General features: G+C 35.4%; 1 protein-coding gene across 1 annotated transcript in view; it reads right to left on the bottom strand.

The window, feature by feature from the left end:
• Window positions 1-16,504, bottom strand: part of LOC150109717 (uncharacterized) — a 490,804-nt gene that overhangs the window by 184,898 nt on the left and 289,402 nt on the right. The window contains exon 16 of the mRNA XM_090403072.1: window positions 5,133-5,258. Within this exon, the coding sequence (XP_090259198.1) occupies window positions 5,133-5,258 (126 nt within the window). The remainder of the gene's footprint in view (window positions 1-5,132; window positions 5,259-16,504) is intronic.

Here is a 16,504-nt window from a genome sequence, read left to right as displayed (position 1 = left end):
TAATTGTAACATCAATATATTTAGCTACTTCCCAGGTGAGTGCCACATAATTACTATCACCAACTGGTTACTGGCAAAACATTCGCATCCTCAACTGTGAGACCCTTTTGACTGTGATCAAATCAAACACTCTTTTATCCTAGAGTTCCTTCTCTCACATGCTGCTTGAAAAAGATGCTTTTTAACAGTTTGCTACATACCTCTTTCTTCTTGTCATGTGTTTTTTCTGCTGCACAGGGTTTAGTAATTTAAGTGAACACGTCATGATTACTTGTTTATCTGACAATTTGGCAATACATTTACTCATCCCCAGCAACTGACTGACCATGTCCGTATAACATCCCAACACATATTTCAACCTGTTAGCTTCTGCTTCATACTAGATATCCTTAAACTACTGATGCCTGGATTATTATCATTGCTTTCATGAGCTTCTATCCTAAACTGGGCTTGAATCATCCAGTATCTTTAGAGGTACACCCTCCCTATCTCTTCTGTCCTTCCTAAAAATACTGTATATGTATTCTTTACACTCAATTCTCATGAGTACATCTGACTCAAAACTGGGCTTCAGTAATCCCAACAGGTTCCTAAAGCATGCATGTCTGCTCGTTAATGTTTATGTAATTATCACCTTTGTATATTTTGTGGTACATCAGTGGTTACCTTAAAACATTTAAGGTAAAATGTTTTAAGGTAACCTTCCTTGATGATGAGTCGCCTTCCTTGATGACCTCCTGGACATTTTTCTTAATAATAATAATATGCTCGAAAATATGGTCCCCTAACATCAATATGGTGTATGATCCTTTCTAGTGGCTAAACAAGCATGACCGAGGTGGACCATGTTTGAGATAAGGAAGTGTATAAGATTCTTTGGCAACAAATCCCATTCTTCTACCACAGCAGACTTTAGCTCACCAAGTGACTAAAGAAGTGACAGTTGGCATGCAATGCAAAGCCTAAGGGCATCCCAAACATGTTCAATCGGATTTTAGCCTGGTGATCATGCTGGCCAAAGCAGCTGTTGGATATCTTTAGTTTCAAGATATTGATCTTTATAGGCAGTGGAATTTCATGTATGAAAAGAAAATCTGTCATTTTTTTTTTTTTTTACGTCCTTCTGGCAAAAGATCACAGGAGGGAAGTTTGTGATAGTGCAGGAGGTGATTTGCCTTGGTCATCTAAACAAACAAACAAAAAAGATTGATGCCAAGAGTTCTGTTTCATCCTCAGGTGAGGTTACCATGATACCATTAGGATGAGAAAGAGAGAGAGATGGAAACAAGGAAGGGCAGAAGTTATGTTCAACAGCTTCAGTGAGAGACTAGAAGGCTCAACTGCCAGTTGAGTAGGAGGCAAACTTACTGTACTTGATTCTTATAATAAAGTCTGCTTTAAAATTGTTGATAACTTTTTTACACATATTTCAGGCTATGTTGTAAGCAGAGTTTTGGATTTAAGACAATGAACATATGTTGCATTTTCATCATCGACTACACAGGCAAATTTTGTTAAAGAACCAAAGCTTGGATAAGAGTAAGAGGTTTGCAGTGGGGTGGGGAATGAAGGCCCCATTCCAGAGAGGATTATTTCAGTTATTTGTTCAGTGCAGATGTTTCGATCAGGAAAGCAAAAACAATAATCTAACTCTGCGAAAGATGTATAAAAATACCAAAAGTCATCCAAGCTGGTGCCACTGTAGTGTCATAGGGTAAGAGGCTGAGATTGGTCCCCAGGAGAATGATCTGTAGGAAAGGAGACTTGGATAAGATTGTGGTCAGCTGCCAAGAGGAGAGAAAACATCCACAGTGTATTTAAAAGATCTGGTTAATAAGAGGTCCACAGAGAGTGTTGGAAGAATGATGAGAACTGTCTGGTATTCTGGATGGTAGGTTAACTATTTGTGATAGATCATGATTAATGGTAAATAATTCAGCTCCATTCCAACTTGATCTGTGAAGTTAGGAAAGGGGGACAGTTTGTGTTATGGACATTTGAGCCTTCCAAGAAAACAATCTTTGAATTTGAGTAATTAGAAAGAATGTATGAATGAAATCAGTTTTTAGCAACTGCTCTTCAAAAAGGGCACCATGGTTGCTGGAATTAGGGGGGGGGGGAGTTAAAGGCAAAAAATTAAAATTAATTAAAGATACCAAGAAATTATATACAGGAATACCTAGATTATCGCGATTCTCGATTTATTGCGGTTTATAATTTGATATCAAAATTCCAATTATTGTGCTCCAAATTCGAATTAGACGATGTAGACGGTGCCTGCTCACCACTCATCAGTAACTGTCCTCCTTTGCTTGAAGTACATGTGGATATTTATTTCTCTTCTTATTTACCCCTACAATGAATGCTAAAAGAAACAAGGATGATATTAAGTCTACAGCTATCAAGAAGAAACATAGAGTGATCAGCTTAGAGGATAAGTTGAATATGATAAATAAGTATGAAGCAGGCATAACGAAACCAAAATTGCAGGAGAGTACAGTCTAAATGAATCAACTGTTCACCATATTTTAGACCATGCTGCAAACTATAAGCAACTAGGACAAAGTACATCGACCTCGTCTGGGTCCCAAACTACGAGTAATAGAAGCCATCTTATGATTGAAATGGAAACGCTATTGTCAGTGTGGATAGAAGATTGTAACCAAAAGAAAATTCCTCTTAGTCAAATGACTATAAAAACAAAAGCATTGAATTTGTTTGAAACTTTAAAAAGAAAACAATTAGAAAGCGAAAATGATTCAGCGTCAGTAGTGGAAGAAACTTTTTCTGCAAGTTCAGGGTGGTTTGATCGGTTCAAAAAGCGATCGAGCATTCACAGTGTTCGTGTACAAGGGGGAATTGCAATTGCAGATGAAAAAGCAGCAGCTAGTTTTCCTGGTGAATTACAACAGATCATTGAAGAAGGAAATTATACAGATGATCAGATATTTATTGCTGATGAAACAGGCTTATTATGGAAAAAAATGCCCACTAAAACATTATTAGCAAAAAATGAAAAATCACAGCCTGGCTACAAGGTTTCGAAGGAGCGTGTAACACTTTTACTATATGGCAATGCTTCTAGAGATTACAAGATGAAACCTCTCTTTATTTATTGTTCACAAAATCCTTGCCCACTTAGAAGTCTAGATAAAAATTTTCTCCCTGTTCATTGAAGATTCAATACAAAAGCTTGGATGGTAAGAGCTATTTTTGAGGATTGGTTTAAAAATTGCTTTTGTCCTGAAGCTGAAAGGTACTGCAAGTCATTAAATTTTGATTTTAAAATCTTGTTGATATTAGATAATGCACCTAGTCATCCAACAGCACTGAATGAATTGTGCAAAAATGTAAAAGTTATTTATTTACCACCTAATACCACTTCCATCATCCAGCCAATGGATCACGGTGTAATCGCATCCTTTAAGGCATATTACCTACAAAGAACTTCTTCACAATAGAAAAGACTATAGGAGATGAAGCTATGACTTTGACAGAATTCTGGAAGGCATTCAATATCAAAAATTGCATTGAGAATGTCAAGGAAGCATGGAGTGAAGTAACGTCTAGCAACCTGAGAGTGGCGTGGCAAAAGATTATTCCTCATTGTGAAAACGATTTTAAAGGATTTGAAAATGAAGAAATCCATGTTATCAATGACATAACTAAGCTTGGCTTCGATCTAGGACTAAAAGAAATTGAAAAAAGGTGATGTTCAGGACCTGCTTCAGTCACATGATAAGGAGCTGAATGATGAAGACCTAATTAACCTCGAGAGAGAAAGAGAACGTGCTTACGATGCCCAAATCGATGATGACGGACAAATTGACGTGGCACCGAAGGAATTTACCCTCAAAGAAATGGATGAAATGTTTAGAATTGCTGAAAATTTTAAAGAAAAAAAAATCTTGAATGGCGATCCTAATCTAAAGCGATCAATGAAAGTTCGTCAGGAAATTGAATATTCCATCTGTTGCTACCAAGTTTTATACGAAGAAAAAAGAAAGAAAAAATTCCATCACTGTGTGTACTCCTTATATATAAATAAAGATTAAAGAATAATCTTATTTTTCTAAATGAACCTTCATTTTTTATTTAACACGTTTAACAGATTTCTTTTTTACTTCATATATAAAATTTAATTAATAGATTTGAAAAATCCTTGGCAATGATCACCCATTTTACACACATTATTTATCCCGATTATCACGGATTCGATTATTGCGGTATTTTTCGTGGCAACAATAACCGCGATAATCGAGGTATTCGTGTACTTGGTTTAATCCTTTATTCAAGTGTAAGCAAACAAAGTTTGTGCCCGAAGTATTTTCAGGACTGGGGTAACTCGTATAAGGAAACTAAGACTTCGTATCACTTGCCTTAGTGAAGTCTTAGCTTCCTTATACGACTTGCCCCAGTCCTGAAAATACTTCAGGCACAAACTTGCTTACACTTGAATAAAGGATTAAACCAAGTATATAATTTCTTGGTGTCTTTAATTCATAGTATAACCAAGTGAAAAAACTTCCAACAAAAAATTAAAACTTTAAAGGATGTAAGGAAAAACCGAGCCAAGATAGTTCAAGATTTCTCTACTTACTTTTTTTTTTTTTTTTGTAAAAAATGCATTATGCAGAATGTAGATGGGATAGTTGAGGTGGGCTGTAGCCATGGAGGATGCCAATTGGGGTTCAGTTAGAAACGGATGTTTAAGTTTTGATGTCTGTAAGCGGTGGGGATGTATATCAATATGTGCAGATAATACTGATATTGTTGATATGCAAATATGCAAATGTTTTTCATTAGAAGAAATTTTATTATTTTCGAGGGTTTTTTTATTTATTATTTTTATGATTTTTGTTTATATATTTTAAAATTTTTTTTTAGTTTTATGGGCATTTTTTTTTTTTTTTTTTTTTACATCTGAAGTGATGCTAATATTTGTATGGCTATTTTTCATAGTATGGATTGATGCAGGAAACTCAAAGCAAGAGGTGAGGCAAGAGACTTGCATAACAACTTCCATACAGGGAATGCCCAGACCAAGGGTGGCCTCGGCCAGTGTGCCTGCTGTACATCACTATACTCATTACGAAACATTAATTTAAAAAAATGAGTGAAAAAAATTATACCTAGTGTTAAAATAACAGAAGAAGTAGCCTTTCCAAATTCATTACATGCAAATACTTGATATTGGCCTAGATCTTCAATTCCTATTTGACTAACTTCTAACATCCATTCTCCATAACCTATATTACCTAATTAGATGGGAGGAAAAAAGATAATAAATACATTTACAGAGGAATGAACATCACATTTGAAAAATATTCATTTATGTCTTTCAAAAAAATTAACAGATTTATTTACTGAATGTACAACTTATTATTCAGATGCCAAAATTATTAAATTGCATAAGACAAAATAGAATCCCTGGCATTTAATACACTTAATTTATCTTAGTTACTAAATAAACATGCCTGTGATTTTACATTAAACAATTTTAATATAATTTCAACTTCATTTTTGCATAATGAGAGAGAGAATCTGATAAACTAGTGAGATAATTAAATGTGAGCATTTAAGAAACAATAGTAAAGAGTTATAGTAATAATGTAACACACATAAATATTTGGCTATATTTTGTAGCCATTATGAATGCAAACAAGATAAACAAATTAGAATAATACTTGAAATTTAAATATGTGCATGTGACAAAATATGATATTAACTGGAGGTGGATAATTTTATCTAAAATTATTAGAATCCAAAAAAATAAACTTTAAATATGAGGAATATTACTTAGATGACTTATCAAAACTGGAAAAGAGGCAGCCATTCTTGTTAAGATTGTAAAGCCCATCTCCATGGATATGGGCTTCACAACATTCTTTACGTAGTCTTTCAAAAAAAAAAAACTTTTATGTAAAACTGTGGTTTTATTCCAATGAATTCCAATGACTGGCCAAACCAAACTCATCGGATTCATGAAGTAGAAGATAATCTTGGTGTTTTTCCTAGACAAATCTGAGGTGAACAACCTGTATACTCATAACAACAAAGACTGCATAAACACAGAATGAGGAAGTGGAGGTTTATTTATCTTTCTGCACACCTAGGAAGGAATTCATTTCTGAACCACATGGAAAGGAGCATGAAGGTCAGTTTGGAGAATAAGTCTCAGAGTTCTTTCCAACATTTCCTTTTGCACATAGAAAAGGAATGTTGATGGTAAAACCAACTGGAAGATGTGATTTGGGTATCTAGAAAAGGCATCCCAATGGCACTCTTTCTTTCTCAATTTACAGGAAACCTATCTACACAGATACATACATACATACATACACAAACTCTCCCATCATTCTCCCTCTCAACAATATGGTGTTATCAAAACCATTGTCAACAGAGCTTCCAATCTCTGTCCATCCAAGCTTCCATTTCAGCTGAATACACCTTTTGTGAATAGTTTGCCAGACCTTCATGTCTAATGGCTACAATGCCAAAAAGATTAACAAAATAATACTCTTGTTCTTCTCTTCTGTTCTCAAAATGGGTTGAGTGCTTCATGGATAAGAGCCTTCCACTGTTTCTGTCCAAAGCAGTTTTTTCATATGCCAATAGCTTTGAAAGTCCAATGCAGTTCTAAGGGCTTTATGCCATGTTAATCTTGGTCTTCCCCTGGGTCTTGTTCCCTCCATAGTACCCTCAAATACCAGGTGAGAAAGTCTGTCTGGTTCTATTTGCATAATGTGACCAAACCAACAGAATTGTTACTTTTTTTTAACAGCGTTAAGAATTGACCATAATCGTATAATGGTCAGACTGGGAGATCTGACATCATCCACTGCCACGACTATGGTCAGTCAGGAATAGCAAACCATGCTTTGGATACCTTGCACCAAATCAGATGGAAAAAACTATGATGCCTACAGTAAAATGCAAATTAACCTAATCTAAATAAATATGGTTGTGTTAAACTTCTCAAAACTTGAGAAACATTACTTAGGCATCCTTGTCCAATAGCATCCATAGAAGATGGAAAACAGGATGCCTTCCAAATGACTTCGGGATTCTAGTCTTATTCACCTATTGTTTTGCATGTATTATAAGAATTTTAATATTAATGATGTCTCTGTGACACATACAAAATACAGGAATGATTAAAATTGTGTTAAATTAATTTTCTGTGCTGTAACATTCCAATAAACCTAATTATGAATGTAATTAGGTTTACTGAAAACAACAACTGACCCTAAATATTTGTAAACTAATGAAATGTTGAATAGATAAAACTGAATATCATATTGAAAAGAAGAACATGTAAGAAAGTTTTAAAGCAAATAAAAGTTGAGCAGCTTTCAGATGTGATCTGTAGATAAAATACACAAACATTATTCAAGAAAAAAATGAAAGAGTTTGAGAACCGAACCAAACATTGGAGATTCAGTGGCAAGCCCTAAAGAAAACACTGATTGATACAGCCAGACAGGCATGTGGTGAGGTCGTCTGTAAGGACAGAAAAATCAGAACTCCACGGTGAACACAGGAAGATAAAGAGACAGTGAAGGAAAAGAAGAAAGCATATCAAACGTTCCAGGCAAACAAGTTAGCTTGTGCTCTTAGAGAATACAGAGACAAATGTAAGAAAGCTAAACACTGTGTAACGCTAGCTAAACAAAAGTCATGGGAAGACTTTGGTAATAATAAGAACATAGAAAATAAATATCAAGAAGGTGGTAAGATATTCTGGAGATTGTTGAAAAAACTCAGAAATGAAGAAAATAGTGCTGTAAAAGGAATCAGAGATGATAAAGGTGACATGAAAACTGGAGAAAAAGATATTCTTGATGAATGTAGTAATTACTTTGAAAAATTACTAAATGAAACAAGCAGTGGTGTGGTAGAAAACACTCAACTGACATGCAATCAGGAATACATATCCATAATTGAAGTAGAAAAAGCCATCAAAAGCTTGAAATGTGGAAAGGCAGCTGGAGTAGATGATATTCAAACAGAAATGCTCAAGTATGGAGGTATCAAAATCTTACAGTGGCTGCACTGCATAGTTCAGAAAGCCTGGACAGGGGGACGAATTCCAGATGATTGGTGTAGAGCTCTCACAGTACCTATTTACAAAAAGGGAAAAAAAATTGAATGTGAGAATTACAGAGGTATTTCCCTACTGAGTGTTCATGGTAAGATTAATGCAAGTATACTTGAGAAACAGTTGAGATGGATTGTGGAAGGGAAGCTTCGTGAAGAACAAGTTGGATTCAGGACAAATAGAGGCTGTCAAGGTCAGATTTTCACTTCATGACAAATAGTTGAGAAATCATGGGAATATAACAAAGATCTGAATTTAAGTTTTGTAGATCTGGAAAAGGCAATGTGTCATAAAGCTATTCAAAATGCTACAGTTGTATGGTCAATGGGGCATTATATCAAGCGATACTTAGTCTTTATTTGAGTTATAAGTCAGCAGTTAGAACTGAAAGAAGTACAGGAAGCTGGTTTAATGATAAATCTGGTGTCAGACAAGGATGCACATTATCTCCTCAGTTATTCATTATCTATATGAATCACATTATGAAAAGTGGTATTAAACTTGATATCAAAATTATAAATGTTAATCCCAGCTCTTTCTGATGTTATACTACTACTAAATAAATCCAGTACAAGTCTTCAAGATTCCCTGACTAAATTAATAACTGTTGTAATAAATATGGTATGAAGGTCAGCAATAATAAGGCAAAGACAATGAAAATAGGCAGAAGCACTGAAAATATCAACTGCATTGTGATATTTCAGTGAGAACCTATAGAACAAGTAAAACATTTCAGCTACTTAGGCACAATTTTTATTTTTATTGAAAATGGTAAGTTAGCCTAGTGGCTATGAGCTTCGCAACCATATGCTTGGGAAATGAGTGTCCTGGGTTTCATTCCCGTCGCCAAGGTGAGGAGCTTAAGGATCTTTCTCAGACATAGCCAAGTTAGCTGGTCTCGGATGTGGAGAGCAGGTTTTTTCCCATCAGTTTATCTGTGGTTTTTCCTCACGCAAGCAGGCAAACCTGTCCCATGAACACATGCAGCTACAGCCATAAAATATACCGAGAGGCATAGAGCTAGTCACCTTATCCTCAGGACAAATATAACTTAGAAGGGCTTAAGATAGCCCTGTAACAGGCAAAGTAGGCCTAACAGGTAGTAGAAGAAGAAGAAGAGGTAAGGTTAAATATGGAAATAGACAACAGAATCAACAAAGCTAGCATTGTCGGAAGTCAACTGAATAAATTTATATGAAATAAGAGAGAAATTAGCCAAAACACTAAATTAGCTGTATACAACACAGTGTTCAAGCCAATTTTAACTTATGAATATGAGCCATAAAATATACCGGGAGGCATAGGGCTAGTCACCTTATCCTCAGGGCAAATATAACTTAGAAGGGCTTAAGATAGGCCCTTCTAAGTTATATTAACAGGCAAAGTAGGCCTAACAGGTAGTAGAAGAAGAAGAAGAGGTAAGGTTAAATATGGAAATAGACAACAGAATCAACAAAGCTAGCATTGTAGAAAGTCAACTGAATAAATTTATATGAAATAAGAGAGAAATTAGCCAAAACACTAAATTAGCTGTATACAACACAGTGTTCAAGCCAATTTTAACTTATGAATCTGAGAGCTGGATTTGAAATAAAACACTTGACTAAAGACTAGAGACTGCAGATATGAGGGTTCTCAGAAAGATTAGGATCATGAACAGATGGTATCAATGGCAATATCATATTAAAAATATGGATATTAGGAAAGAACTTGACATTGTTAGCATCCAGGAATGTGTTAGCAAAGCTAATTTCAGGTGGCATGGTCACTTAAACAGAATGGGCGAGGGAAGATTAGCAAAACAAGTGTTTTTTGGCAAGTTGGCAGGAAAAAGACTCAGAGAAATACCAAGATATAGGTGGATTGATATAGTAAAAAGTACCTTAGAAGACAGAAATATAAGATCTGTTGGAGTCTTGACAGGTAAAAGATTGATTTGAAGGAAATTTGTAGATAGGAAGTTAGTGATGATGATGATATAAGTTTTTCATGTAGTGCTATCATATCCTGCACACCCCTTGATGATACATGTCAGGAATTTGATGATGATGAAATGTTGAAACTTTCAACAGTTTTTGAAGATGGCCAATTAAAAATACAGACTATGTATTGCTTGATATAATGTCCCATTTATATCATATAACTGAAGAGAACAAAACTTAAATAGAAATCCTTGTTATTCCCATGATTTCTGAACTGTTTGTCTTAGAGCGAAAATCTGAATCTAACAACCTCTATTTGGTCTGAAACCACTTTTTCTTCACTAAGCTCCCCCTTTCACACTTTTTCTTGGCTATTTCTAACGTATACTAGTATAAATTTTACCATCAACGTTCTGTAAGGAAATACCGCTGTAATTCTCATAACCAGTGTTACTCATCATCATCAAATTCCTGCCATGTACCCTCAAGGGGTGTACAGGATATGACAGTACTACATGAAAAAATTACATCATTACTAACTTCCTATCTACAATTTTCCTCCAATTCAGTCTGTTACTTGTCAAGACTCCAACATTATCAGATCTTATATTTCTATCGTTTAAGGCACTGTGTACCGTATCAATCCACCTATATCTTGGTCTTCCTCTGGGTCGTTTTCCTGCCAACCTGCCAGAGAACACTTGTTTTGCTAATCTTTCCTCTTCCATTCTATTTAAGTGACCATACCACCTCAGATTAGCTCTGCTAAAGCATTCATGGATGTTGACAATGTCAAGTTCTTTCCTAATATCCTCGTTTTTAATATGATATTGCCATTGAAGCCATCTGTTCACGCCTCTAATCTTTCTCAGGACTCTCATATCTGCAGTCTCTAGTCGTTGGTCAAGTGTTTTACTTCTGACCCAGCTCTCAGATCCATAAGTTAAAACTGGTTTGAACACTGTCTTATATACAGCTAATTTAGTGTTCCAACTAATTTCTTTCCTATTCCATATGAATTTATTCAATTGACTTCCCACCATACCAGCTTTGCTGATTCTGTTGTCTATTTCTATATTTAATTTACCATCTTCAGTAAAAATCGTGCCAAGTAGCTGATTTGTTTTACTTGTTCCACAGGTTCTCCATTCACAACACAGTTGACATTTTCAATGATTCGGCCTATTTTCATTGTCTTTGTCTTTTTATTGCTGACCGTCATACCATATCTATTACAACAGCTATTCAATTTAATCAGAGAATCTTGCAGACTTGTAGCGGATTTATTTAGAAGTATAACATCATCCGCATAAAGCAAAGAGCTGGCATTAACATCTCCAATTTTGAAATCTGGTTAAATACCACATTCCTTCATAATGTGATCCATATAGATAATGAATAACAGAGGGGATAATGTACATCCTTGTCTCACACCAGATTTAACATTAAACCATCTTCCTGCACTTCCATCAATTCTAACTGCTGACTTACAACCCATATAAAGACTAAGTATTGCTTGATATAATGCCCCATTGACACTATATAACTGCAGCGTACTGAATAGCTTCTCTCTTGGCACGTTGTCATATGCCTTTTCCAAATCAACAAAACTTAAATACAGATCTTTGTTGTATTCCCATGCTTTCTCGACTATTTGTCATAAAGTGAAGATCTGATCCTGACAGCGTCTATTTGGCCTGAATCCAGCTTGTTCTTCACCAAGCTTTTCTTCCACAATTCTTCTCAACCGTTTCTCAAGTATACTTGCATAGATCTTGCCAGGAACACTCAGTAGGGAAATACCTCTGTAATTCTCACATTCAGTTTTATCTCCCTTTTTATATATAGTTACTATGAGAGCTCTACTCCAATCATCGGGAATTCGTCCCTTTGTCCAGGCTTTCTGAACTATGCAGTGCAGCCACTGTAAGACTTTTATACCACCATACTTCAGCATTTCTGGTCGAATATCATCTACTCCTGCTGCCTTTCCACATTTCAAGCATTTGATGGTTTTTTCTACTTCAAGTATGGATATGTATTCCTGACTACATGCCTGGTCAGTGTTTTTTTATCACTGTGCTGTCATCACTGCTTGTTTCATTTAGCAGTTTTTCAAAGTAATTACACCATACTTCAAGGATATCTTTTTCTCCTGTTTTATTGTCACCTTTATCATCTCTAACTCCTTTTACAGCATGCTTTCCTCCATTCCTAAGCTTCAACAACCTCCAGAATATTTTGCCACCTTCTTGATATTTATTTTCTATATTCTTGCCAAAGTCCTCCCATGACTTTTGTTTAGCTAGTTTTACACACTGTTTAGCGTTCTTACATTTGTCTCTGTATTCTGTAAGAGTAAAAGCTGACTTATTTGCCAGGAACTTCTGATATGCTTTCTTCTTTTCCTTCACTGCCTCTTTAACTTCCTGTGTCCACCAGGGAGTTCGGATTTTTTTATCCTTGCACACAACCTCACAACATGCCTCTCTGGCAGAATCAATCAATGTTTTCTTCAGAGTTTGCCACTGAATCTCCAAGGTTTGATTCCTGTTCTCAAACTCTTTCATTTTCTTTTCAATAATCTTTTTGTATTTTAGTCTACAGTTCACATCTGAGAGCTGCTCAACTTTTATTCACTTTAAAACTTTCTTACATGTTATTCTTTTCAATATGAAATTCAATTTTATTCTGCTCAAGACTAAATAGTGATCACTTCCAATTTCAAATCCTCAGTACACTCTGGTGTCCTGCACCAGGGAGAAAACATCACTATCAACAATAACATAGTCAATGAGACTTTTCTTATTCCTAGCCTCTTCTCTCCATGTGAATTTGTGCACATTTTTATGTTGGAACATGGTGTTAGTAATAACCAGTCCGTGTCCTGAGCAGAAATCCAACAGATATTTGCCATTATTATTAGCTTTGCTCTTTTCTCCAAATTTTCCTAAAATATTTTTGTATGTCTCACAATCATTTCCTACTCTGCTATTTAGATCCCCAACAAGGATCAACTTTTCCTTTTTCATTGTGTCAGTTGCTTTTACTAAAGCCTCAAAAAATTCCTCCACTTCTACCTTAGTAGAACCTTCTGTGGGACCATAGGCACAAATAAGTCTCATTGTCCAGTTCCCCATTCTCATATTTGCCCACATTACTCTACTTGAGACTGACTGCCATTCAAGAAGATTAGCCTCGTATTTTGTGTTGAATACTATGGCTACTCCTTCTTTTCCTTGATTGTCATTGCCTGAATATAACATTTATTCAGGCAATGACAATCAAGGAATATTTATTGCTCAGAAAAATCTCGCCAGTTTTAGTCTTTTTTGTTTCAGTCACCCCTATTATGTCGATCTGGTACTTATCTAATTCCTCAGCTAGCTCCATTTCTTTACCATTCAGGCTTCTTACGTTGATAGTTCCGATCTTTAACGATCTGGTGATGTTGAGTTGGGGTTTGTTTTCATATTTGTTCCAGTAGCTGACTTTTCTCTGTTCGCCCTGGTTCCCTGGCGAAAACAACGGGGGCCTTGTTTAACCGGGCGACGCCCCAGCCGGCATGAAATTTTGTAATGTTGTACCATCATTTTTTATTTTGGTTTAACCAATAAGAATACAATTTGGTCGGCTAAATCCCAAATTGCCAGCCCATCCTCGTTTGTTCAGTATCAAAGTAGATACCCAACATGGTGCACCACGACAAGGTGAGGATTGGACATTAGGTCAGAAGCCCTGGTCAGTTCTCTGCATTCCTTTAAAGGCTATGTGGAGGTCTCCTCTCAGTTATACAGCTTTGACCCTTAAGCACCCCATCCAGTGTTACTTCCCTTTTCAAAGATTGGTACTATGAGAACTGTGTTCTAATCCTTCTGAATTATGCAATGCAGCCACTATAAAATTTATATCTCGTCTACTGAATTTCCTCTACTCCAACTGCCTCTCCACATTTCAGGCTTTTGATGGCTTTTTCTACTTCAAGCGTGAATATGCATTCCTAAGTGCATTTCTGTTGGGAGTTTTCTGCCATCAGTGCCTGTTTCATTTAGCAGTCTGTCAAAGCAATTATTCCAGACATCTAGAATATGGAGGTATAAAAGTTTTACAATGGCTGCATCAGTCGCTAATCATTTCACCTTTATCATCTCTGATTCCTTTTACAATACTTTTTCTCCATTTCTAAGCTTTTTTCAACATCCTCCAGAATATTCTGCACTTTCTTGATATTTATTTTCTATGTTCTTACCAAAGTCTTCCCAGGAAACTTTTGTTTAGCTGACAAAAGCTAAACAAAAGTTTATTTGTTTAGCTTTTTTCAAAAAGCAAACAACTCATGCGAATGGTGGCATCGTGCGTTCAGCGAACTAACTGGTGCTTCTCATCCGACGATATGGAAGTTTTTAAAAACTTTGAAGGATGAACAACATTTCAATGAGGGAAAAATAGAAGCAATATATAGCTGGCACCCAACCTCCTCCTGGTAAGAAACTCTATCGAGATACTGCAAAAAGACTTCAGCTCATCTTAGTGATTATGAAAATCGTGAAACTCAATTACTTAAGAGGAGTTGCCCATAATTTTTTATTTTGAAAACTTTGTGGCTGTGCAGTCACTTTTTTTGTTTCATTGTTTCCCCCCATACTGCTCAATTTTGAATAGTAAGAAATAAAAAGAGTGCTGCTTTTCATGATCATCAAAACAGTCCTTTTCAGAACTACAAATATCGATAGAGAGATGCCTCTCTATCGATATTTAATATCGATAGAGAGGCATCTCTATCTAATAAAATAAAAACAGAACATCATGACATTCATGCCTTCTAGGTGCACAAAACTTGTTTTAACGTGTGTTAGCGGATAACAATTCAAAAATTTTAATTTTCACTAATAGATTTCATGTTATCTTTTCATGTATAACATCATTTACGGTATTCTTTTATCCCCTAACAATAAGTCTTGATTATTACAACTGCTGACTGTTGTAAGAAATCTGACAACAATCAGCAGTTAGTTGGATATAACTATTCTCCCTAAATATTCTTAAATATGGTGCTCTTTCTCCCTCACCATCCTGTCACAGATCTGTAACAATTAATATTCCATCTACAGATGCCTGTAGCAAGAAAGAATACAAATAACTTTATACGTAAATTAAAAAAAAAAAAAAATTTTTATCTTCACATAAATCCGCGATGAATTTTCGTGCGATTAATTTTCCCACGATTAAATTTCCAGTGATGAATTGTCTCCGCAATTTAATTTTTCCTTGCAATGAATTTTCCTCCGCGATGATTTGTCAGCGATCAATTTTCCCGCGATGAATTGTCCAGACACAGGGGTCACAATGTTTTGGTTTCTGAGTGTGTGTGTTCTATGGTTTCAGTTCTTTCAGTTGTTGTCCGTGTAGGGCACATGGACAAACTGAAATGTATAGAACACTCAAATCTTGTTTTGCTGTTTATTTATTTGCACTGTTTAAAGAAGCATTTCTTTCTTTTTTTTTTTTTTTGTTCATATTGTTCCAATACCATCATGCTTCAAAATTTTGTTGAATTTAAAATTCAAAATTTACTTGAATTTGCACTCGTAGTATAAAAAGTGGTTACAGATTTGTATAGAAACGCACATGAAATTAAAAAAAAAAAAAAAACATCGACTCCCCCACATTTAATAAGTTAAAGAAATGAAGAGTAAATTGTTGTAAGAATGGATATCAGGCCGTACTTCGTTTTGCTGTTTTGTTCATCCATTTAATCCCAAAATTCAGAAATACATTAATGGTAATCTCGTTAAAAGGCACCCTATTTGGGGCGGGGGGGGGGGGGTTGCAGTGTTTATTATGTTAACTACTGATATTTTAAAAACGGCATTTCTTTGTATATTGCAGTGTAGCACCGATGATATCCTAAAAAAATAAAAAATAAAAAGATAATAATAATAAAAAAAAAAAAAAATTGGCAATTTCATTAGAGTTCGATTCCTGGTTTGTGCACTCACACGCCAAAAAGACTACTGTACTTCATATGGCAGATTTTAATGAAATAGAGATTTCACTAAATTTCAAGTAGTTTCAATTCTGGTTTCAGGTCGATAAAATGATACAAAATTAGGTTATATAAACAGTAAATAAACTATTCAAATTTAGTGGATATTGAATCCAACATTATTTCCAAGCTGAATAGAGAAACTACAAGTGTTTCGTGCCAAATATAGAAACTATAAAAGTTTCGGCAGATCCAAGTGTAAGCAAACTTTTCATCACAGGGGCAACTCGTAGTAAAGGTGGGGTAAGCACTGATCACTATCCTTAGTATTTCCCATAATATCTCCTAGTGGGCATGTATGATGTCATACATTATGGGAAGGGGGTCACTACCCAGACCGGTTTCGACCTTTTTTTGAATGTTCAAGTACAGGTCAGACTCCAAAAACTCGGCGTTATTCCCCTCAGTAACAGGCTCACCCTGGCACTGAGAAAA

The sequence above is a fragment of the Typopeltis vanoorti genome, chromosome 2 (genome assembly GCF_054136105.1).
Source record: "Typopeltis vanoorti isolate ZY-2024b chromosome 2, IOZ_Tvanoo_1.0, whole genome shotgun sequence".
Classification (NCBI taxonomy): Eukaryota; Metazoa; Arthropoda; class Arachnida; order Uropygi; family Thelyphonidae; genus Typopeltis; species Typopeltis vanoorti.
The sequence above is the reverse complement of the archived record's forward strand: the minus strand, read 5'-3'. Positions and strand labels throughout refer to the sequence as shown.